The sequence below is a fragment of the Cylas formicarius genome, unplaced genomic scaffold (genome assembly GCF_029955315.1).
Source record: "Cylas formicarius isolate icCylForm1 unplaced genomic scaffold, icCylForm1.1 PGA_scaffold_4__25_contigs__length_36172078, whole genome shotgun sequence".
Classification (NCBI taxonomy): Eukaryota; Metazoa; Arthropoda; class Insecta; order Coleoptera; family Brentidae; genus Cylas; species Cylas formicarius.
The window spans coordinates 3,774,431-3,800,983 of record NW_026844334.1 but is presented as its reverse complement, the minus strand read 5'-3'; the positions used below and the strand labels follow the sequence as shown (position 1 = coordinate 3,800,983).

General features: G+C 34.6%; 1 protein-coding gene across 2 annotated transcripts in view; it reads right to left on the bottom strand.

Moving 5' to 3' along the window:
* LOC132700652 (uncharacterized) overlaps positions 1–26,553 on the bottom strand; it is a 170,678-nt gene that overhangs the window by 11,837 nt on the left and 132,288 nt on the right. The window contains exon 3 of one of the 2 annotated variants that reach the window (XM_060668117.1): positions 2,995–3,230. The exons of the other annotated variant lie outside the window; for it this stretch is intronic. Within the exon in view, the coding sequence (XP_060524100.1) occupies positions 2,995–3,030 (36 nt within the window). The 5' untranslated portion in view covers positions 3,031–3,230. The remainder of the gene's footprint in view (positions 1–2,994; positions 3,231–26,553) is intronic. 2 annotated transcript variants of the gene reach the window in all.

Sequence of the window (26,553 nt, the reverse complement as noted above, 5' to 3'; positions counted from 1 at the left end):
TCACTAGTAAAGGACATAAAACCGTAGAAATCGCTAATTTATGTGTAAAGGATCTTATATATAACTTCAAAAGTTAACAAAGGCGGTACATAAATTTACAAGTAAACCCAAAAGAGTAAAAAAAATATTTTGGATTTGTATTGCCATTTTTGTTAAGTCTATAGCATGTAGATTACATAGCAGAAAACATGCATTGGAAATACTGTATTGATTATATTTTTTGTAAATACTTACTGGTGGGTGAATGCACCACATAACAAAACCTTGTTATTGCAAGTCTGGACAAGTCAGCGCATGCAGAAGAAACATCCAACAACTAACGTGTTCTTTAGTATTAGCTTTTGCGTTGTCCAGTGTTCGTAAAATATAGAGTTATTTGACTCAAAAGGAATTAGAGGCGGCTATGGAGGAGATCGTGATGGATTAGGGCAATAACAATGAAAGTCGTAAGTATTATTTGGATTTTGCGTATTCTTATGTATTGTAGCATTCCATTCCTTGTAAATTTATGCTAAAAGTAACGTGAAAAAATATTTACAGAACATTTTGGCACGGTCTATATTCCACCCGACATGGATACTTCGACTGACGAAGAAGATATGAACGATAACATAAATCTACAAGAGTTCTACTGAACCTGAATGGGACTTATCAGATGATGAAACCCTGGAATTCAAAAGAAGACGTATGCTTTCCGCAAACGACAGGCTCGCTTCTACTGCCAAATGGAAGAAAGGTCAGATTGATGTGAGGAACTAAAAAATAGGCTTTCTGGAAAAACTCTGACACCAGAAGAAGCGATTGATGCGTTTAAAAAGCATGTTTTGGAGGTGCCCGAATCGATGTGGGAAAAGTGCTTTGATGATTGGTGTGTACTGATCATCAGGGTGAATATTTTGAGAAACAAAGTCATATTTGTTGATAGTTAATAGTTTTTTATTACAAATCCCGAAATATAAACGGTGTCCTTGTAAAAAACATTTATCCCAGTCGTCACCTTTTAAAAACTAACCTTAAAATTGGATGGATGGATTCGCTACGGAGATGCGGCTTGTGGTTCTTTTTTGGATCAAGAAGATGTAACCAGAATACAGAGAGTGCAAAAGTCGTGTTTACGATTGATTCACGGTGTCAGGCGACGTGATCGCATATCGTATAAACTCCGAGAAGCAAATTGGCTCTCAATGGGAAAACGTAGACAGTATCATGCAGTCGTTTTTTACCATAATATAATTTTAAATGCCTGCCCTCCATATCTTTATGGAAAAAATAAAATACCAAATTGATGTCCACACTTTCAATCTTCGATATAGGTGTCTTATTTCTCCTCCCGCGCATAGTAAAGCATTGTTTGAAAGATGATTTTGCTACTGTGTCTGCAAATGGTATGCTGTTCCCAATAACTGATGCCCACAACTTTTGGAGAAAATTATAAAATATTTTCTTTATAATCAATCTATTAGATAATTAGCCGAAGTAAATCTCTATTAATAAAATACTGCACAGGTTTTTTTTCATATATGCATGTTGACGAATGGATATATTCAGTATGTATCGTAATATGTTAAGATATAAGTAGCTACGAAATTAAGGACTGGGCTTTGATCTTTTTTAACATTGTTTAAGTATTACAGTAGCCTGCGGAAGTTTCTTTGAATGAGTTAGGGAGTATTGAAAAGAGTTTTATTTGATTTTGGTTTGGTTTAATATTGATGATTTAAATCGGCTATTTAGGATCGACATAACCTAAGATTCTACGCGTGGAAAACGACGATTTATATGAACCAAAACCGAAATTAACGTATTCGTAATGCGCAGCCGTTTAGGAAAAATGTTCAAACAAACGTGAAAGTTTACGAAAAGCGCGGAAACGGCGACGACTGATGACGACGTTAAATAAAACACGCGGGCCATTAAAGAATTTGCGAAATTTACGCGGGCTACCTTGTGAGATGCATTCATCACGCGCGATCGAGATTTATCGTCGTTATGTAAAGCGCTTCAGACAATGCCAATCGGCACATTATTAATTTAACGATTATTTGACCTACATTTTATAGGCAACACGTGGAAATGATTTATTGTCGCCGTTTTTGAGCGGTTTTGAATCTAGCTCGTTCGAGGCGACATCAACAAACAAATAATAAAACAACAATATAACACTTCTTATAAAACTTTTGGATTCATCCTGAGTCAGTTTTTGTTGACTCGAGTTTGCTAATGTTTCGCCAATCATCCTGTTGGCTTCTTCAGAGCTTGACTGAAACTGGCTCGCAATTTACTTTGTACCTGCTTTTATATTGTTTGAAGGGGGCGGAGCTAAATGATGGGCATAAACATCGTCTCGGATGACTGATTCCCATATTGGTGACAAGTAGAGACCTGAGTCGCGGTTAAGATTATTAGGTTGCTTATAGATAGAATTGATTACATGCAAGAATTTTAGTTTTATTTGTCTCAGTTTTAATTTGGATTTATACGACTCCAGCGCGATCTACCTTGAGAGGGCGAAAAATTTCAAATTTGTTTTTCGTTCTTGACGCTTCGAAGTTGCAATAAAATCCTTTCGGGGTTTTATTTTTACAGTAAAATGGATGAATGATATGCATAAAAAAATGTAAAAAACATTGTCTTAAAATCTTAGAGTAGTTAGGTAACGCCTGTTAAAAAGCAAAAAACCGCACATAACCTCAGTCTCCTCAACCCCTCGCAGAGGGCCCCCGCGCGTTGCGCTCCGCCCCCGTCCTAGTGTACCCCCTTGCTACCTTAAATAAAAAAGTAACGGTTAAACGTCATCACCCATTTTGCTTTTGAAGCCAATGAGATAACGAACTTTACCGTTGACTCGTCCTGTACTGCAACCCACCTGTTAGTTGGGCTTTGAGTTAGAGCTGTTAGGTAGACTATTTTTAAATAAATAAACAGTAATTTGGGCGGGTAAAAGTTCTCGTGCCCTAACGACGCCCCTGCAATATTGGGAGGGCGTGGACTTACCGCGACAAAGGCTTGGATACAGTGTGCAATTTGCATAGTAGCCAGACGCCGGCGTGTGGGTTTGTTTTTCGGGGTGGGGGTCAAGAGGGTAGCAGAATGATTCGACCACCCCGCAACCACGGGCCCGTTTCTCAGTCCGCGAAGCAGCGGCGGCGCCGGTGGGTCATCGCGACAACAACGCCCCCTCCTGCGCGGCGACACGTCGGCTTAAACCTTATAGCGTTCGCTCGGAAAATCTGCAATTAGGAATAAAACGAAAAACCGGCGGTGTTAATTGGAATACGCGGCCGTTTAGATTTAATATCTAGCGTGCGGCACATAAAATCATTAGCCGCGTTACATTATCGGCCATTTGCAATTAAAATGGAACCGGATTCGGATGGCGATATTATTAAGGGGATCGGTTCGGGGGACGCGTAAAGTGCGATCGACTTATCCTGGCACGTACGTCGAAATACTACGGCTCGAGAGGCGTCCGTTTTGAAAAACTGTGGAGTATAAACCCGGGGCTTTGGAAAATATTATAAATACCAATAACAATTTTTTTAATCGATACAAAAATAATTACCAATCAGTAAGGTTTTTTTTTTTATTAAATACTTTTTAAAAAATTATAAATAGGGGAGAGTGGGGCATGACTGCCAGCAGCTTCGCCAAAATTTGGGTAAATTTAGTTAAAGTTAGTCAAAAATAAATCGACTTGGTGGTTAAAAGCCACAAAAAAATAATAGAAAGTTTAAGGGGTCACTTGCCCCACCACCCTCCCCTATCTAAATAAATACAGATTTGAAGTTCTACGTCGCCATACAGGTAGAGAGTTCAGTTGGTGATCACTGAATTAAAATGCCGTTTTTACACATGGAAAAGCAGCCGCTATAAATGCTCTTCTCAACAACACTTTCAGCTTCGTTAAAATTAAAATCTACCAGGAACAATCTGCTAGTGAAATTCAATTTGAAAAAATCTAATCCCGACATCGTAATTCCAAAAACAGATCAAGGAAATGCTACGGTGGTCATGAACTCAACTGAAAATCAGGAAAATATTGCAGACGGATCCGTCAACTTCCTACTATGGAACGCAACCATACATCCGTTATTAAAGCGTCTTCCCTATTAGAATCCGTGAAAAAGTCTGTCACCCCTCATGACTCTCAAATTTCTCGTCTCTACGGTCTCCTACACTTATTGTCAGCATCATTGGTTCTCCGACATATTCTCGACCAAAATAACTAGCTTCTATATTAAAGTCCTATACAAGGAAAACTGATAGTTTTGTACGACGTAGAATCCCTGTTTACCAAAGTCCATATTCATGAAACTCTAAACCTTCTCATCTTAATAGCCAAACCACCAGTCATCGCCAATATGTTGATGGAAGCGTTCGAGAAGAAAGTCCTCGACACCTTATATCTCAAACCAAAATTATTCTTATCAATAGGAAATCAGATCTAACATTGGGTCATTCTGCTTACAGATAACCTACTCACACGGACCGATACCTTAATGCATTGTCACAACACCATCCGACCCAAAAATCACCTCTTTTGTTTACAGAGCCTCTACTATCTCAACCCGAGTCACTAAATCCTGAATTAAAATACCGTACCTGCTCTTCTCTCTAATAATTTCCACATTAGAGATATTAAGTGTTCCATCACAAAATGTACTTCACCACAAACGTAAAAAGAGGATGAGTCCGAAAGAAACCCCACATTTGCCACTATTGCCTTTCCGTACATTCATACCAAAAGAATAAGAAGAAGAAATATAACGTTAAAACCAAATTTACCACTTGTCCAAAAATCTCTGAACATCTTCGATGTGTTAAAGAAAAAATTCCGTTTGAGATACCAAGAGTTTACAGCATTCATCATGATACAGTCTTAAGACTAGGACAACTTAAGACCACGAAGTTCTTGGATATAATCAATTCCTCTACCAAAGAAAAATTCGAGAATCTATAGGAATCTTTAAGCGAGGAAACAATCTTAACCACGACCCAGGTATTTACGTTTCACCAATATAGAAATCAGTCATCCCAGACAATGTTCATGCCCCTCATTTAGCTCCGCCCCCCCTTAAATATTATATAAGCAGGTACAGAGTATAATGCGAGTCCCATCAATTACAAATGCATTTTTTAATGCACAAGAAATCACCTTTAAAAATATTTTTATATTATTTGTTTATAAATTATTAGCATTAACGATTTTCTTTTTTCTTTTATTTAATGTATTGCTTATTTGTTTTAAACGCAATTATGTTCAAAACAAATTATCACTTGCTCATTAAAAACGGCCGTTTTCCGTTCTTTTGTAATAATAAGATGACTACATTAATCAAACTTGAACGTTTATATTTTAAGATCAATCTGTTGTTACTTGCAAAGATTTCTTTAACATTTTATGAAGAAAAGATGGTCTGCTGTAATTTGACTTTTACCCGCCGATAGAAGAAAGGGATAAAGCCGCCATTAGGATCTGCGTGCTCCTTTTCTGTAGTGACCGCCGTTTGCATTTTGGTTGGTTTATAATTTGGTTGGTTAATAATTTTTTGCGAGTAAACAAGTAAAAAATTAATTATTAGAAAATAGTGCAACCAAGAAGGGGTGGAAGATCACACCTAAACATTCTTAATACTTTGCTCTCATTTTATTGCCAAAACCTAAGTAAAGGTGTGATTGAAAAAAATCTGTTCGTTTTATTTTAAGTGAAACTGATATTATTGAAATAAATAGTAAATAATAAGTAGTAAATAAAAATTTAATTTCAATAAAAATATTATATTTTATAAGAAAAACTATAACACTAATATTGCACGTACCTGAAACTGGAAAATATGACTCTCTAATCTAAGGGTAGCGTTAACAACATTAATAACATTATAAATAGGGGAGAGTGGGGCACGACGGCCAAAATTTGGGTAAATTTATAAATAAATCGACTTGATAGTTAAGTCACAAAAAATAATAAAAGACTTAAGTGGACCGCCTTGCCCCTTATCTCCAATATCTAAAAGTGACAAAAACTTTGCGAAAGTCAATAATATTTCTATCGATCAACGTTCAATTATTAAGCAAATATTTTTATGTTGATTTCGGCCAGACGAGTTCTGGGTATACGGAAAAAAATGCAAAATCGACGCCATGCAAAACCACATCAAATTTACCCGAATGTATCGTGATGCGTCCCGTTGTGTTTAACGCGACGAAATCAGCTGGGGTGCCTCGATTGACGGATCGCGGAGTCAATGAGTCTGAAGCGATAACCGTTCACTAAATTCCGCTGATACGGGCCGCCGCGTTTATTATAACTCGTTTTAACGCGTCACCCACGCACCGGGAACGCAATTGGTTCGCAAAATTCGCGCCCACCTGTTGCATCCCCCGTATTCCCGACGAACCGACTTCCACGGGATCCCGGCGACCTTCCCCCAGGCGCGGGAGTTGGTTTTAGCGTTCCTCGGCGTCCTCCGATTCCCTTCTATCCATTTGACGTGTTTTTTTTTTAATCGGACATTTATTTTGTGTAAGAAACGATAAGGTAAAAGGCGATGAGGTCGTACAGTTTTGGTTAGTTTAAATTGCAGGCCCGTGGCTGTCAATCTAATAGTATATATTTTGGTTACTTACTAGGCGAATATGAGCTATATACGTAAAATATTTTTGGCCATGCGGTGTTGCCAGATATCCCCGTAACGTATATCAACTTTCGGTTTTTAAGTGGAACACCCTCTATATTATTGCATTTTTGGATTCTGCGAAACATTTTGGAACTTTTTTTATGTAACATGTACCATACCAGTTAAGCAGTTGAATTTTTGGTTGCGGTTCCCTATTAAATTGTTTAATCATAATATATCACGTCATTCTCCATAGACGTATAATATTGCACTCACAGTGAATACCCCTATATAATAAATTGTAAATGTCATAGATATAGTCGGTACGATTTGTAATGGCACAGTCGGCAATAAAATGCCGGACAGGATAAAATAGATTGTCCATTCCACTTATGCTTCAACAAATGTTGTTACTCCTTAAATGTGTATCACCCAAAATAGCTATTTGTTTAGTATTACACAAAAGGCATATAGATGCGTTCGAAACTGCTGAGACACCATCTGAAAGATAATATAGGTTTTAGTTTAATCGGTCATATTTTTGAGAAATAAGGTAGAATATCAAACTTAAGTCAGGATTTCTGAGAAATAGATCACAATTTCTGAGGCAATAATAGTATTTTCGTGTCTAGCACCTCTAGTTCAAAGATTACTCGCATCATCCCGTATATCTTTTAGATCGGCACTGTCCCCAGAAATTCTGACTTAGTTGTCACAAATTCTGACTTAACTCATATTTTGAATGTTTTCCAGCAACGCGGGCTTATTTTACTATAATTATGCCTTATTTTTTATAAAGACTGACTTAACTCATATATTCTCGCCATTTTTCAGAAGTTCGGACTTATTTTACAGGAATTTTGACTTAACTCATAACTTCTGACTTATTTTTTGACAGTCTGGCTCAACTAATATATTCTGACTATTTTCCGTAAGTTCCAACTTATTTTATAGAAATTCTGACTTGAATTCAGAAATTCTGCCTTATTTTTAGAAAATTCGAACTTGTTTTTCAGAAATTTTGAGTTGTGTGACTTAAGTCATATATTCTGACTATTTTTTAGAAAATCGGACCTATTTTACGGAAATTCTGACTTAATTCGGAAATTCTGATGTGTTTTCCAGAAATTCTGACTTAACTCAGAAATTTTGCTTTATTTTTCAGAAATTCTGACTTAACTCATATACTCTAACCATTTTCGAGAAATTCCGATCTATTTTCCAAAAATTTTGAAATTATATTTTTATTTTCGATAGTCTTTCAGCACTTTCGTAGATCCGAACCCGAAATAATCAAAATAGTTTTCAAACTGGCGTGGTGGTCGTTGAACCACTTGCTTTTATATGCTATTTAAATGCGCAAAACAAATCGATCGCATACGTATTTCTTTTAGACGAAATAATTAATCCGCATTCGAAAATTTTCCGCGATATCCTTATTTATGGGACGTTCAAACAAAGGTATGCGGTAAATATGCCATAAATTACGCGCCGCGGCTATAGGTAATTAAACTCGTACACTAAATTTAAATTTTCGGACACGGAAATATTGGTTTTATCTTTTAGGCCGCGTGGTCAATTTAACACGCCGTTACCCCCATTGAAATCTTATTGTACATACTACGTGTATTATTTATTTGTTTGGTTATTATTGACGACCGCAGAGCTAAAAGGTCGCTTTCAACTATACAGGGTGTTTTAAAAAAGAGGCGTCAAGAATGGGTTGGAGCAAAAAAGTTTAATTTCCGAGCTAAGGATTTTTAAATAAAAAAAAAATGCGTTTTAACAATTCCGTTAATATATTTGGTTGAAATTTTGCAACGTCCTTTATAATGACAAAAGGCTAATTCTACTTCAACTTGATTCAAATTTCTTAATAATAATAATAATAATAATATTGGTTGATTTTTTGCACTTCGTATTTACATTTACCTATTAGCAGTAAACCAAAAGCACAGCGCAAAAAAAGGAACTGGGAAACAATTTAAAAAAAAATGAAAGCCCAGTCTCTAATTTCATAGCTACTTATATCTTAACATATTATGATACATACTGAATATATTAATGCATTAACATGTATACATAAAAAAAAACTTTACAGTATATTCGGCTAGTTATCTTTGACTAATACGTTGATTTTGAAGAAAAATTTTATAATAAATATAAATTAAAAATAATATAAAAATATAAATAAAAAATATATTTGGGTATCATCGGCATAGAAATGAATTTTGCAGTCCTGTAAACAACTACTCAAATTGTATGTATAGATATTAAAAAGGAGAGGCCCTAATATTGAGCCTTGGGGTACTCCACACGGAATAGTAACATTACTTGGTTTTCCTTTAGATGTTGCAACAAACTGAAAGCGGTCAGAGACTGCAGCACTTCACGAATACTATTGTCAAAGAGATCTAAGCCGCCGACATTTGTGCATCATGTCTCGTTTTCTTGGGAAAACAGATCTTTATAAACATGTTTTCAAGCCTTTAATATATAGTAAACTTAGTTATTGAAAACAAACTCTGATACCTTAATAATAACAATTAATACCAGACGCCGCAGCAATTTGTAATATTTTTTTATCTTACCTTTCGGGGTGTTAAAAATACTAAAACCTCAATGTTTTTTTTTCAGCTCAGCTCGCATTACAGTAATCGTCCAGTCCGGTTGCATAGTATACCATGCAACAATTTTTAATATTTTTTGTCGAACCTCTCAGGGTGTGCGAAAGTGGATAACTTTTTATTAGTTTTTAAAAATACCAAAAACTCGACGTTTTCTGTTGTTCAGCTAAAAGTTTGCTTTCCCACATTATGATCAAATCGCATTGCACCATCCAACAATTTGTAATATTTGTTATCTAAATTCTCGGACTCTAAGAAATTTAAGTTTTCATTAGTTAAAAAAAAAGCTCAATATTTTTTTTTTGTTTTTCGTCGCATTGCACAGTGTATCACGCAAAATTTTGTAATATATTTGATCTAACTCCCGGAGTGTACGAAAGTCGATAAGTTTTCATTAGTTTTGAAAATACCAAAATCTTAATGTTTGATTTTTTGTTTTGCTTTTTCGCATTACGGTGATCATCAGTGAACCGCGTTGCCACAGTATACCATGCAACAATTTGTAAAAATTTTTATCTAATCTCCCGGAGTACCAAAAGTACCAAAAGCTCAATATTTAATTTTTTTGGTTTTCAGCTCAAATTTTGATTTTTCGCATTACAGTGATCATCCAATCGCATTGCACGTTACAGCGGTCATTAATTTGCAATATTTTTTACCTATTATCTCCGGGTTTTATTTGTCTTTAAAATACCAGAAACTCAATGTTTTCTTTCTTTGTTTTTTATCCCAAGGTTTGCTTTCTTCCATTGCAGTCATTATTCAATCGAAGTATACCATGGAACAACTTGCTTTACGGAAGTCGACGAGGTTTTATTAGTTTCTGAAAATCCCAACAGCTCATTGTTTTTTTTTTTGTTTTTCAGTTCATAGTTTGCTGTCTCGTGTACCGATCAACCACGGTATACCATGTGGTCGAAAACGCCGCAATAACGTTTCCTGGATATCGCGGGTTAGAGCCCAAAAATACGTCGCCCGTTATTTTCGACGTCGATTTTAAATCGGTACGTATTAGTCACACTTTCGTCCGTTTCTGTTTACATACCATCGACTGAGATATTTTATTTCCCCTACGTCCCAGGTACAGGTAGGTAAACATTATTGTATATTTTTTATAAAACACGTGAACATTCCTAACCAATCGTTTACGCAGAAATCCGCCTAAAAATATCCACCTGTAACTAAATTTAAAAACAGTAAGTGGCTAATTATAGGTCCGGCGCGATTTTGAATAAAGGTGGATAATTGTGGATACATTCCTTCACGTTCACCTCTCTGTGTGGCGACGTAACCGAACCAAATAAGGATCACCCGTTTATATTCGGAAGGGGGGATAAAAAAAAAAAAGAAACGAACCCTTCAAAATGATCAATGCAGATGTCAGTCTGTTGTCACTATTACAAGTGACGCTGGACACTGTTAATTTTCGTTTTTTGATCGGCTAAAGACTTACTTCTAGCAGAATTTCGTTGGCCAAAATCCCAAAATCTTATTTATTTTATCCTTATTTAAATAAAAAGTTGTTTTTAATTTTTAAATAAAAATTTTTTTTTGAACGTTTTCAACCTGGTTGCCCAAAGGCCAAATCTAGTCCTGTTTTATATTTTTTCAAACCGTTTCGTAACTTATTTTAGAAAATTTATTTTAAATCAAAATCTGTTCGCTCTATCGATCACAAAGTAATCTGGACTTTTAATTTATTTTCAATAATGTATACCGGGCGAAAATCTTAAGGCGGCGATTCCTTGTTTAAAATAGAGAGCTATTTTTTATATAAACTTTGAATCAAAAGCCAAAAATGTTTTTGTTTATATGTATTTATTTGTTCATTATTTATATTTTTATTTTTATATTATTTATTTATTTATTTAACTATAAAAAATTGCAGCAGACGAAAGTTACTCAATAAAACGTAAAATAAAAAAAGTATTTTTTATGTCATTGCATGTCAATTTTAAAATCCGCGTCAAACGTCGCGTCAAGATCAAAAGTTTTTAGCTAAGATATGCGAAGTATACGTGACGTTACTGCACATTCGCTCCGAGTGGACTTTGCTTTCATTTATATATTAAACTGCTATTTATTTTAAACCAAGAATAAACAGAAATTTTTAAATTTGTTTTGAAACACCCTGTATAATTTATTTATGCTGAGATTATTTTGTGTACTATTTGTATATCAATATTAGATATGGAAAATACGAAATAATGGGCACTTGGTGGAAATAAATTAAAGAAAAAAAGAGTAGAAAATCTTTATAGATCACTAAAGAGTGACTAGATGTTTTCTAGATGATGAAATATTTAAAAGAGCTATGAAGTAATGTAAGGCCAAAAAAAAAGAGTTAACTAGTTGCTTAGAATTTCGAAAAAAAAACTGGTTAATTTTTGACTCAATATGCACTAACGGAGCAGAAAACTAACGATTGCCTCTAGAAATGGACTACTGGAGAAAAAGTACTATAGACTATAGACAGCTCGAGAATGAAAGAAAAGAAGAACACCACCAAGAAGCTGAAATAATGACGTGCCGAAATTGTTGGAACTGAAATAATTGAACATCGAGACGCGAGAAATGGCGGCAGCCGTCGAAAACGTCGCGTTTATATACAAATTCGTATTTCCGGGAGCATGCGCCATTAATCAAGAATCACAAATAAACCGACGGTTTTCTAGGCAACGCATTTTGCGGAAAAATAAATGGTACTTCGAACTTCAATGTCGGTTACTTAATATCTCCTCGTCTTCTTTCGCCAAATTTTCGACGAAGCGGCATCGTTGTTTCTTTTGCTCAGTAATAAATAGACTTAAGTTAAATGACAATGAACAAAGTGACCAAAACTAATAATATTTACCAAAATTTACTTACGTCAAAATTATTCAAACCTAGTTTGTAGTAGCTCTATAACAATATAATACGTATATAACAAATTATTTTGAACCAGATTAATGTTTCCTCTTTAAAGCTCAAAGGTAGTGAGATCGGGACCATTCAATTTTAGCTGATTAACAAGATCAGAACAGTCTATCTTATTCCACATTAATTTATAGAAAAATGTGACTTTGGCCATTTTTCTTCTTTAAGCCTGTGTTATTTTCATTTACAATTTTTTTATAACTTCATGAGGGTGTTCGGCAACAGCTGATCAGTTTATTTGTCTTAGTCGTAAGGCTCTTTCGTGTTCTTTGAGTCTAGTTGATATTTTTCGTTCGGTCTCTCCAATGTATTCTTTGCCGCATATGCATGGAACGCTGTAAACTCTTGGCATCTCAAACGGAATGTTGTCTTTGACTGACCGAAGATGTTGAGCGATATTTGGACAATTAGTAAATCTGGTTTTGACGTTATACTTCTTTAGAACTTTTGATATGTGGTCACTGATGTTTTGAATGAAAAAAAGGACCACAGTGGCAAGTGTAGGATTGCTTTAGGGCTCATCGTTATTGGAAGGTTGTGGTGAGGTGTACTTTTTGACGGAACGCTTAATATCTTTAATGTGGAAATTATTAGAGAAAAGAGCAGAGGTAAGGTGTTTTAATTCGGTGTTCAGTGACTCGGGCTGAGATAGTTTTACGGCTCTGCAAACAAGAGAGTTGATAACCGATGATTTTTGGGCTGGATGGTGGTATCGTCATGCATTAAAGTATCGGTCTATGTGCGTAGGTTTTCTGTAGACACAGTGACCCAATGTTAGGTCTGATTTTCTATTGATAAGAATATCTAAGAATGGAAGGTTATTATTAGTTTCCAACTCAATGGTAAAACGTATGTTCGGGTGTGTAGAGTTTAAATGTCTAAGAAAATCTACTTGGGTTTCTTGACCATGAGGCCAAATAACAAAAGTATCATCGACGTAGAGTTTCCTAGTTTCTAGTGATAGTGGAAAACCGATAGCTGTTCTCGACGTTTTAGGATTACGATGTCTGGATTGGATTTTAGAGATTTTAGGGCAATGCGTCCAGACTTCGCAATATTGGATTTAGGTGGTTTTGATTTTTTAAGGATTTTTGCGGTTTCAAATCGAATTTCATTAGCTGTTTCAGATGGCAATTAATTGGTTTAGGATAGACGCGACATTTGAAATGATTGATAATACGTGGCGCAAGGACGAAGTTGGAACCTTTTGAAAGAACTAATTTTTCAGTTTCTGAAAGTTGGTGTGATGATACATTTATTACAGTGTTTGGTAGTTGAGAAAAATTTCTGAATGTGAGTTTAGGTAGTATATAAATGAAGATTTATAGCTTTGTCATGAATCATGTTTGAAAGGGTATCATTCGGATGGGGACAGAAGCCAACAGGATGATTGACGAAGCAATGTTGAATGAATGTTATAAGTGATATGCGGTGCGTTAAATCTGTCCACGGGAACGGTCAGTGACGTCACGCTGCCGTACAAAGCGCTATAGTTTAGTTTACGGCGGTCCAAACGACCTCAACGGAAAACGTTACCGTTTGTTTTATTAATCGACAAATTATACGCGTCGATAAACCGAAATAATGCGCAATAAATTCGGCCGGAATGGTTTTTCAGTAGCGCGCGTCCGTAGTAGGAACATTCTCGTATAAATGCCGATTTTATTGCCTCGGTCGTTTATTGTTAAGTACAAATCGGTACAGTATTTACTTTAAACATTGTAGTCGACCGTGTGGGGGAGATCGACGTATTTACGGCACTCGGTAGCGCCTAGAACGAGCGTCAGCCGTAGTGGGCGCAGTCGGTAGGATCGAAAAGCGGACACCCACCCAGTTCGCATTGGCCAAACTGTGTAGAAATCATAAACGCAAAAGCCCTACGGCATTGATAAGGTTGTCGATGGTATATGATCTTTATTTCCATATGCTTTATGACTTAACCGTGTTTGTTAATTTTTTAAATCAACTTTTGCGCACCTAATCGTAATTACAAGTCATTTTCAGCAAATATGAGTTAATTAAATTAAAGTGTAACTCAAAATTAAGAGGAGGAAAGGAAAGGGAAGGGAGAGCAGGATACAAGTCTTACTGTTTTTTTATTGTTTTGGTTAATTGCGGAATTAGATCTAAGCTAACACTAGATTAGGTTAAAATATAGAGGGCCCTTCTCAAAGCATGCCAGTTTTTATTATCACGTATGATCACTCGATTCTTAACCCATTTTGTCCCAGCGGTGCGTTAATGCCCCACCCATTCTTTGATTTTTATTTGTCACATCCAGGAAATATATTTGCACATCCATTTAGAAATTTTATTATTATCACTACTAAGGGACATAAAACCCTAGAAATCGCTAATTTATCTGTAAAGGAAAGATCTTATATATGACTTCAAAAGTTAACTAAAACGGTACATAAATTTGTCTCACATTTTCAACTAAAATCCAAAATAGTAAAAAAAAATTGCATTTGTATTGCCATTTTTGTTAAGTAGATTACATCGCAGAAAACATACATTGGAAATACTATATTGATTATGCTTAATTTTTTGAAAATATTTACTGGCGCGTGAATGAACCACTGGTTTAATCTGTCAAACAAAACTTTGTTATTGCAAGTCTAGACAAGTCAGCGCATGTAGAATAAACATCCAACAATTAGCGTGTTCTTTAGTATTAGTTTGTGACTTGTACAGTGAACGTTACAGTTCGTAAAATATGGCATTTCCGAGGTATTTGACTCAAAAGGAATTAGAGGCGGCTATGGAAGAGATCGTGACAATGAAAGTCGCAAGTATTATTTGGATACTTTGACTGACGAAGAAAATATGAACAATAACATAAATCTACAAGAGTTTGGAGAACTTTCGAGTTAGATACACTGTCCTTCAACAGTTCTGTAATTCATCAACTACCGAACCTGAATGGGATTCATCAAATGAAACCCTGGAATTCAAAAGAAGACGTATGCTTTCTGCAAACGACTGGCTCGCTTCCACTGTGAAATGGAAGAAAGGTTGACTACACTCACACACCTATATCCGATGAATTTAGATCATGTGAGGAACTAAAAAATAGGCTTTCTGGAAAAAGTCCGCTTGAAATATTTTTTTATGGTTTTTAATGACAAAGTGATTGATTTGATTTTAAAATTTTCGGTAAAATATGCTCAACACAATAACCGCCATGAACCAAAAATTACATCAGTGGACTATAAGTTACCGATAATGGTGGATTTACACTTGTGAAGTTCAACATGCTGTGATCTGTGACCTTCTCAAACTGGAGCAGTCCCCCAGGAGTGACTTCTTTTCACGTTTGGAAACAAATCTAGCACAGTGTATTATCGATTAAAGTAAGACCTCCTATCATTTTTCAAAGAAACTTCCACAGACCACTGTAATACTATTTACAAATCTTCAGGAATAAAGGTTATAAGTAATCCTTACCTCATCGTTATTAATATTAAACCTCTGTAAGATTTTTGGCTGTTAGCTTCTTCAGAGCTAAACTGAAACTGCTGAACTGCTTAAACAGTTTCAGCCAGCTCGATTCATCAAGAGCCGGCATAGAAGGGATTGAGTAGATTTGTAAATAGCCTAGGCGCATATAAGACATGACAGTTACTCAAAAAATCTTATATATTGATAACAACAATAAAAAGATTATTTACAACTTTTACCGGGGCAAGATAACAAAAATAACACTAGGGGATGCAGCATCGGAAGAAGTAACAATATTAAAAAGGGATAGACAGGGTTGTATCCTTTTTTCAAAGAAACTTCCACAGGGCTACTGTAATACTATTTACAAATCTTGTGTAATAAAGATTAAAAGTAACCCTTACATCGTTGTTATTAATATTAAGCGTCTGTAAGTTTTTTGAGCAAGTTGTCATGTTTTACATGATCGAAAGCTATTTACAAATCTTTTACATTCTTCCTGCGTCGGTTGTTGATGAATTGAACTGGCTGACGTTTCAACAATCATCCTGTTCATCTTCAGAGCTTGTCTAAAACCGCTGAATTGCTGAAACAGTTTCAGCAAATTCGACACATCAACAAACAGCATAGGACGAGTCCAAAAGAATTGTAAATAGTCTTCGATCATGTAAGATGTGACAAGTTACTTAAAAAATCTTACAGAGGCTATGATATAATGATTATTTCCAAACCTTTACTGGGACCAGATAGCAAAAATAACATTAGGGGATTAGCCATCGGAAGAAGTAAGGATATTAAAAAAGCAGGAATTATGGTCAATGAGAGACCTATAAACCATATCAAGCAGGCAGGTGATACAGTTCTGATAGGAAGCACGCTATTTAATAAGTTCAGTGACCAATACGGCCTCAAGATCAACTCCAAACAAAACAAAAAATAAAGTGAACTAACCAAAACTGTTTAGAGCAGCAAAATCCCGAGGAATTCCACAAGAAGAAATGTTGGATTTGATTTTAAAAGCTAAAAAAAAATATTATTGTTAAATACTAATTTGTCATTTATTTTTTTTTTGTAAAAAAAAATATTTTTCACTCAAAATCGCATCTGCCGCCATATTAACGTTCCGAATCGTGCCTTCTACGCCCTCTATACTTTCCGTTTCATAAGAAAAAAATATCCAATGCCGGGGGACGGAACGTAATTACAATGTATCGTCGCCGTGATTAATATTAACAGTCAATAGTCAATATGGCAACGCGACGTAGTAATTAGGTGATAAATCCGACGCCCCGATACGAATAACAATTTATAATTCGTGCCTCACGACAGCGCCGCATAGATTACAATTATTTTATTATTATTCGAAATAAATAAGCCACCGTAATGTTTACTTTTTTTTCCAGCTGCCTCAAGGTCGCCCCCGCAACAGCGCGCTAATTGATATTTAAACTGCTGGCGCCACCGTCCGCTGAATTAATTCACCCCCCCTCCCCCAACACCCCCCGTAGAATTTTTTTCAAAATAAGAATAATAATTAACTATATTCAAATGATTTTGCGCATGGGCGTCGCTAATTGAGTGGAAAATTACATCGATTTAAAATTTAGGCGACAATGTGGTTCTACTAAAAAATAGAAGGGAATTTTCGAAAATAAAAAAAAAATCCGTAAAAAGTTAGTAGAAACAAAACAGGATAGCGTTAAGCAAAAAAAAAATCCCAAACCGACTTTATATTAATTTGATTGAAAATTTTTCACTTTTATGGTTTTACTTTCCCATAAATAAGAACACCGTGCGTTACATTGTATTCAGTCGATGGAATTGAATATGAAAAAAAAATCTATTTATATCTAAACAAATATTTACTCCATTCGGTTGACATTTGGCATTGTTAGTTGGTGTATTGAGAGGCTAATTTAGCCCGAGTAGATTAAAATTATTAAGTTCAGTGGCGTCCGTAACATGAAGTACACTACAACAAATGTTGGAAATGTCCAACAAAGCATTTACGATTTTATTTCTTAATTCTTCTATTTTTCCAACATAAAAATCAAAATTTTTTTCAAAAAAGTTCGCATGTTGAAATGATATTTTGTTTTTCATAGAAGTATTTTTAGACGCTTAATCAAACAAAAAATATTAAATTACAAAAAAGGCAGTGGCCTCCATTTTTTTGGCAATAACAGTCGCTCGGGTGTTGCCGGAACGCCACTGGACTTATTAACTTTAATCTGTTGGTGCAAAATTAGCCTCTAAATACACCAAATAACATTGGCAAATTTTTAACAGAATCGAGTGAATATTTGTTTAGAAATTAATAATAAAAAAATGTGCAGTTGGAAACTCAATTTCCTTCGGGTCTGAAAATAGGCTAAAAGAAACCACAAAAAAAGTTATAAAAAATATTGATTTTTATAAATTGTTAAACAAACATTGATTTAAAAAGATGAAGGTGCAAAAAAAAAAACAAAAAAATTTTTTTTTTCAATTTTCATTTTTACCAAACCTTAATAACGATTTTCTCACATATCTCTTGGTTTATTAATAGCAAAACCACAGAGCTGTCAATGCCATATAAAAATGAACACTCTTTCGAATATTCGCTTCAAAACATTTAGGCCTATATCCAGAACAATACAATTAAATTCTATTTTACTTTTTTCTTTTTATTCTAATACATTAATTCTAGGTACAATTTATAAACAATCCGCAGGTTAAGAATAACATATTCAAGAAGTATTTATCGCGGAATAACCTTGAGAATAGCACTCAATTATATTCAAATATTGCCTTTTAAATTAGGATAAATCGGATAAAACCTGTACTACATAAGGTACTTCTTATTATTAATCGCGCAATTTGCAATATAGTGGTTCAGCTCTGTTTTGGATATTCAAAAGTAGCGTAGGATCTAGCGGTAAAGCACTCTGCCTATAAGGTGAAAAAGGCTAGCAAATCGACAATAGACACAAGTTTTAGAAGCTAATATGTTATTTTAAATTGATAAATGTACGTTTTTCAATTTTTTGGTGCCAATTTTTGGAACAAAGAAATCATTATTTTCCATTAGTATTCATTAAATGTTATTATACCTAAATATATAAATAATAATTATATAATAATCTTTATAGGCCGCCCCTGGTGCTCTACAATATCGACTGGTAAAAAATCAACACTTTTAAACAGACCACACTAGTATAAATTTCAGCGCATATTTCAAATATCTGGCGCACCCGAAAACTGTATGTAAAAAAATTGCACTCCGCACTATGGCCTATGTATCGCCCAACATTTTTACGTTTTTTTATTTACGAATAATTATTTAGCATTGAAAAAAGTAATTTTTAGTTTTTACAAAAAAAAATTCTCTCTGGATAGAAGGAAACCATGTTGACTATTATCAAAACGAGTTCGTTTACGTAAAAACTATCCGCGAACCGTCCAGGATCCCAAACGGTTTCTTAAAGCCTTTTATTAATTAATTAAGTCAAAGCCACGCTATCATTACTTATGGGTTCAATTAAAGTTGCAATACCTATAATGATTGAGAGCCTTCAATTAAAATAAATAATGGTTAAGCCGCGGGTAAATTACCATTCCGGCTTAAATGTCTGTATTTAAACCGTTAGTGATAAATAATAATCGGCATTGTTTAATGACCTGCTTTTATGATTTGATTTTTGTTCGACGATAATGTAAGAACTAATTTCTTAAAAACAAAGATCGTTTAGTTAAAAATTAACAAGAAATATATTGACATGGAAGTGCCCAATTTTTGATAGACTCATAATAATATATATACAAGAAACCGACTAGGAACGTTTAAATTAATAACAATAATAAATATTTGAAAAATATAATTAAAGCGTAGCTAGCAAACCAATAACATTGTTAAGATTCTGGCAAAAATAAAAATCCAAAACAGCTGGGATGTATTTTATTGTAAAAAAGTGATTGGAATATTATTTTTTTATCTATCCATCTATTTTTCAGAATATATAACCAGATCACGTAGTGCCTCATTTAATTATATTTACTAGAATGGAATACATATAATATTTAAAAACAAATGCAATTAATAACTAAAGAAAATCAATTTCTTTCAAAACTAACCATAAAAAAGTAGATAGAATTTTTTTTTGCAAGAACGTGCAGAGCAAGGTTTTTTCATCTGGATATAAAACAAAGAACAAAAAGTTTGATTCTCGATTTCTTCATGTAAAAAAATTATTAAATCTTCGAAACGTCTATCGCTTAGACAAGATCTCAACTTCAAAAAGCGACATGCGTTAAATGGCGCAAAAAAAAGTGAATTCCTCCTTTTTATTGGATTATCCAGCTAGTTTAAGGAACACAACAACTGATTTTACGTGGACAATGACATAAGAAAACTTTTAAATATCCTTCTTAATGTGGCTATTATTTATACTTTTCTGAACTATAATATTAGGAACAGGATAAAAAAGTTACCATTTGTACTGATGAGTGGTATTAATTTTTTTTTCATATTCTTAGAAAAGTCAAGCCTTTGAATGGAGTGGAATCAATAGCTTTCACATTTATTACTTAGCTGTCCTTAGGCTGTCCTTAGAAAGCTCTTCGGTTCTGTTTTTTTTGATGGTTTATAATTTCATTTGATTTTTTCTTTCATTTTAGAGACTACTAAACTCTACCATGACCTCTTAGGAACTCAAGTCGGTTAATATGGAGGGCCACAGGCTTCCAAAGTGGCATTTAGTTTGTATTTTGCTTTAAACTTGGTTTATTCGAGAAAACTTGACGCCACGGTCCATCTCATAAACAAGTTGAAAAATAAAAATTAAAAACTTATGACATTTACAAAAATATTTTATACTTTAGTTTTTAAGATTTGGTAGTCTTGTTTTGGGGAACTTTTGTTTATTTTTGCTGGAATTTTTATTTACTTTGTTTCTATTTCTTGTAACACAGGGTCCATGGTCCATTTGCGAGCAATAAGAAAATAAGTTCGACTTGAATAGCTAATATTTTTGTTACGTTTTAATATATTATATATCATAATATATAATAAAAATTACAAAGAAGTATTTTCGTTTAAATATCCTGAACATAGAGAAGGAAAGAGTATTTAATTAGAATATGGCAGATTTGGAAGTATTACATGGAAAAAAAAGTAAAAATGTTTCGAAAATTCTCAATGCAACATTTGTAAAATACAAAAAAATCATATTAATTTAAAAAAAAATTATTTCATTTATTCAAAACAAATTTGGAACTATTGAGTGGAAAAAGAGAAGAAATATATTTGTTTTAGATCCCCAAAAATCAGTAAATTTTAAACAATATGTAGTTCATTTATAGAAAATAAAATTTGGAAAATTTCGCATCACGTAAATTGTTTTCTACTGTTTTTTTTTCTTATTCTCCCTAGGGAATTTTGCCGCCAAAAGTACCCACGATATTGGGCAGGCATTCATCAAGTGAAAACCATTTATTTGTGAAAGCACTTTTCCGATGTGTATAACTTCCATTGTTAATTTGGTACTTTTTTTTTGCTCAACAACGTGTCGCCAACATCTTAAGTTAAGTATCGTTTTTAACGCTCTACGGCGACTATTGTTGGGCCAATAACAATTTTTTTTGCCGAATATCGAAACAGAATACTCGCTCACCCAAAGTTCAGAATAACACCCACATCGTGTAAGTATACAAACCGAACTGGTAACCAGTTATAGCCCAAAATAGACTTGTAACTACAATTTATATATATTACATTAATATTTAAGTATTTAGCCAAACTGAAGTACATAGTTTTCACACCGTCCCGATAATAGCTTGAGACGATTTTCCTCTTAAATATGTTTGTCGAATTTTTTTTTTTGGTTAAGGTTCACACGATTTTATCCGGTTCCAACCAAAAAACCGTCGACTAGCACCTAATGATTTCCCAACTTGAGAATCTCGACTCTCCGTCACACATTATGGCGATATGTTTGTCAACAACCCATAGATCCTTATTTGTTAAGTAAATATTGATCCTCGGCAAGTGGCAACTGTCCGTGCATTTTTACCATTCCTTCGGCGTATCGTTTCGGAACGCGTCTTATTCCCACGCCGCGTTTCCATCGAACGTTTCCGAAGAAGAAAGATTAGGAACTATTGCAAACCTGTGGAAATTAATTGTGATACTTTTTGGCGACTCCACTGTTTCCTATTATCCGGTGACACATTTCTTCCTAGAATTCATCGATGCTCGAGGTTATGGTGGAATTCATTTAAATTGCCGCACCTCCGCCACGTGGCCACTTTCTGCGTCTTACGCTATCAGGACTTGGTCATATTTCTTCTATCATTTTTTTTAAATATACTTTCGGTCAACCATATTTTACGGCTGCAACCTCCAAACCGTTAACTTCTTGCTTGGAGATGCTCGTTACTCATGGTAATATTTGTCATTGGCATCTACAACTTACTTGGTGGTGGAAGACATTGTATCTGAAAGAGCCACGAAGACCATTGAAGAATGATCTGTTTCCTCGATTGAGGCAACAAAAGGTTTCAGTTTCCTAAAGATAACCATAGGCAAACAGTAACAGTGTACAGTGCTTCTTCTCCATTTCCTCTTCAATTTCTTTTAAATATACTCTCGACCAACCATTATTTACGGAGAACGCTCGGGAAATGTCACTTTCAACTTCGCTACAATCTCCAAACTGTTAACTACTTTGCTTGGAGATGCTTGTTGCTCTTGATAATATTTTGCCATTGGTACCTACAACTTACTTGGTGGTGGAAGACATTGTGTTTGAAAGGGCCACGAAGAACATTAGAGAATGATCTGGTTTCCATGCTTATCTTGATCGAACCGATTTTCTATGTTTCCATCAAAACTAAAGTTAAATTGATCGCAAAAGAGTGGCTAAGGTATTTTCCTCGATCCTATACGTTCTCGGATTTTTCGTTAGTACAATAATTGAAGAATTGAAGAATTTTATATCTAAAATAGTATGGTAATGGTAAATGGTAATGGTAATGATAATGATGATAATAATAATAATTATAGCTTTTATGCTCAACACAATGCATTTACACATTTACAGAGCAATATATAGAAATATCAACACACAAATAATATTTATTAAACACACATCACATCACATACATTTGATCAGTCCCTAACACAGTCTCTCTAGTGCTGGAATTTCACTGCTGTATACGAAGTAGGACAGTTTATAATGTTAGGTCACAATTACGCTCCCGTTCAAGACTATTTATATTAAATCTATTTAAATAAAAATTATAATGTAAACCTCTAAGTGGATACAAACGATCAGCATTGAACACTAGGTCCAGTTATGAGAAGATTAAATCGGATTCCATAGAGGCGACGCGTGCTCAAGTTTAATTGGAACAAAGGTAAGGTAAAGGGTTTTCAAAGCAAGGATATTTGTAAAAGATTACACAGTAAACCCATAATTGCGGTTAGCTTCAGATACAATTCTTTATATCTGATTCAAAAACTTAATTTTCTGATCAAAATGCACATCCAGATATTTAGTCTCTGTAAGACGTTTGAGAATTACGATTCCACGAAAACTCAGAACCTTACTTTTTCCTATGTTAAAGTGAAATAATGAAGTTACGCAGCCCCTACACGGTAAATGGAACAATACATTTCAAGTCATCCGCAAATAACAGGGTTTGAGTATTGCTTTAAAGCAATGTTCACTCTATAATTCATTTTCTCTTCCTTTTACGATTTACTTTTAGGAACATCCGCTTGCCAATAGCACTTACTGGAACCCGCGATATATATATATATATATATATATATATATATATATATATATATATATATATATATATATATATATATATATATATATATATATATATATATTTATATATAAATGAAAATTTTAATATCGTTGCATTGTTCACACGCCAATGATTCATTGTTCCTCTCGGCAATTATTTCCTCCCACCTTACGTGGTTACCATGGCAACCCATTCATATTAAGCCAACACATCTCACCCCACTCGTAGCTCGCCTAAATTCCTATATTTGCATCGCAACGCAGCAATTTTATGAAAGATTTACGCCGTCTCGTTTGGTTGGACGTCTGTGGCCGGGACTCTAACCTATACAAGAACGGAAAATACCCGACGTAATGGCGATACAGTGGATATTTTAATTTCTCGAGACTGTTTAATCCGCCATTGAGTAATCGGAACGCAGACTATGCGTGGATTTTAATTTGAAAAATGTATAATTTGAATATAAATTACCGCATTACGAGTCGATGGCCGCCATATTAAAAGGTAGTTGAGTAACGCCGATGAATTTATTGTTATCTTTCTATACGGCGTAATGCGTCGCTGTCTCGCTTCATTTTTCATTTTCTGATTCGGAAGAATTTATCTGGTGTTACTTAACCTCACTTTGGTGGCGTGGCGTTTGCCGACTCCCAGCGATGTTAATAAAACGATTCAGTTAAAAAGAAAAGAATAAGAAAATTGAAGACAATCGTGGCGTAGTAATGACAGTTATTTTTATTTATAACTCGAGGTTATGGTTTACTTCAGGAGGCTCCACGATTACGTCATCAGGGGCCTTAGCTTTTTGACAAACGTAATGGTTAAAAAATAGGCCGAATCGAGATTCGAAAGTTAAAAAGGCCGTTTGACATTTAAAAATCTAGTGACTTTTGTGTGATAAACCCACTAAACGTCAACGTTGTTAGGATGTCGTTATCACTTTCGTTATCAAAATCAAACTCGGTAAAGACCATACCGGGTGATCCATTGCCGAACGGAACATAGGAATCCCATGTACATTTTTAGGTGCATTTTATTTTTTATTTTTAGGTGCATTTTATAGCAAAGTTGTAATATAACTGTTTGAAGAGGAAGATATGATCGACTCTTGTGCCGAGTGGCTATCTTTAAAAGAAGTATCATATTTTTGCTATTTAAAAAATACTTAATATCGTCAACAAACTCGAATATCTCCAAAAGTAACTAAAATTTGAATATAAGATAAGTTACAAACTTTCCTTATTTTTTGTCCTTAAAAAATATAAGGTGTTCCATTTGAAAACCTTGGGATTTTGTTAATTAAATTCGCCAAAACGCAGCCACCTATTTGGGACACCCTGTATCGGCTGAGGCGCATCTGTTAAACTGGTAAGTAGTGCATCATTTCCTTAGCCTGTGGTTAAATTTTCGTTGCCATACCTGGATCAGTAGCGTCACAACACAATTTTAAAAGGGGGCAATGAAAATATGAAAAAAAAAAAAAACACATAATCTCAATTTCTGCCTAAAGTATGCAAAATTCGGATACCAGGATACTAAGGGGTATATCCACTATTGCGAGCATTGTTGGAATTATATACAGGGTACGTCGTTTGTGGGCAAAAAATTCTAATAGATCCTAGACATTTCCGCTTTTGTGGGTGAATTATTGGCGATAAATGAAAAATGGCAGGGGGCACTAGATATTTAAAAAAAATGTAATTTTAAATTGCAATTACCAGTACAAATTTGAATATTTAACGAAGTTTGGCGTAACTTTGAAGTTCGAAGTGAAGGACACTTTATACAGGATGTATTCACAATAAAATAAGATCGAAGGTTGCGAAGATTCCATGGTGGTCCACAGCGATGATTTTTCGAAAGCAATCTTGTTCTTATTTTTTAATTTGGGACGTCGACGAACCATTTTGAAATGGAAAATTAATACGATCGCGTCCTCTAATTTCTTTAATAGAATTTATTCTAGAATAATTTTATACTTCTTACTTTTTAACAATTCTTTCTTTTATCGGTCACAATATCGGACGTCGAAGTGCGTTTCACGGCAGGATCGAATAATTAGCGGTAATTAACGATAGATTTTTTTCTGGAAATCCGAAAATGAAAAATTCCCGCCTAACCGGTCCCCGAGTAAACGATAAACGATATCTGACTTATAAGGATGAACGCCCGATCTTTCTCTCGTAGCGGGGACTTTTTGCCATCAAACGCATAAAACGTAATCGGATTAGAAGATTATAGAACGCGAATTTGATTTACGGACCAAACTCGCTATTTCTTAAGCGGAACTTAAGCGAAGTCTTGTTTATTGAGAAGGTGGGTCTAAATCCTACTTAGCGATGCAACGAGTGAGCGTGCGTTACCCGTCGATTTTTATCCGAAATGTCGGAGACACCATTTGTTCGATACGACTTGAGAAATAGCGAAAATCTCAAGTTAGATGGTTCTTCTAGGGAGGCGATAGACGTATAAAGGAGTAGGTAAATAACTTATATTGGTAAAAAATGGGAACTCCCGTGATAATCGGCGAACGTGGCGCTACCTCCCAGTTTGTAGTATTGGGCATTATATACCCGGTGGCCCATTAATAAAGGTCGCCGGCCATATCTCAGGAACTGTTAGTTCTACAACATAGAAAAAAAAATTGTAGGTAAATCGGCCTGGAAATAATTTCCAGGTTCATAAAATGGCCGCCAGGGGACGTAACCCCTGCTGTAAAATAGAAAAAACGGGTTTTCCCAAAAATATTCCAAATTAACTTACATCAAAATTAGTTTTAACGTAATCTACTCTAGGTAAGGAAACTTTTTTGTTTGAACTATTTTTTCCTATCTCGTCAAATAAGGGTCAAATAGTTTAGAGTATTTAAAGGAGCTTCCACTGGCATGTTAATTAATAATGGTATAAATGTTTTTAGTTAAGTAGCGGAAACGGCATGGCAATATCGTTTTCCCCCTCTGAGATATAAATAAAAACTAATTTAAAAATACTTTTTTACATGGGTATAATAGAAGCCGTATTAGAGATAACCAAGAGATGACGTATTATGACGGGATGTTAATTTGTAGTAAAGGTTCAGTACTACTTTTACTTATTAATAAAATATAATTGAGAGTAAATTAGTTTGGAAACAATTATTCAGAAAGTACCCCAAT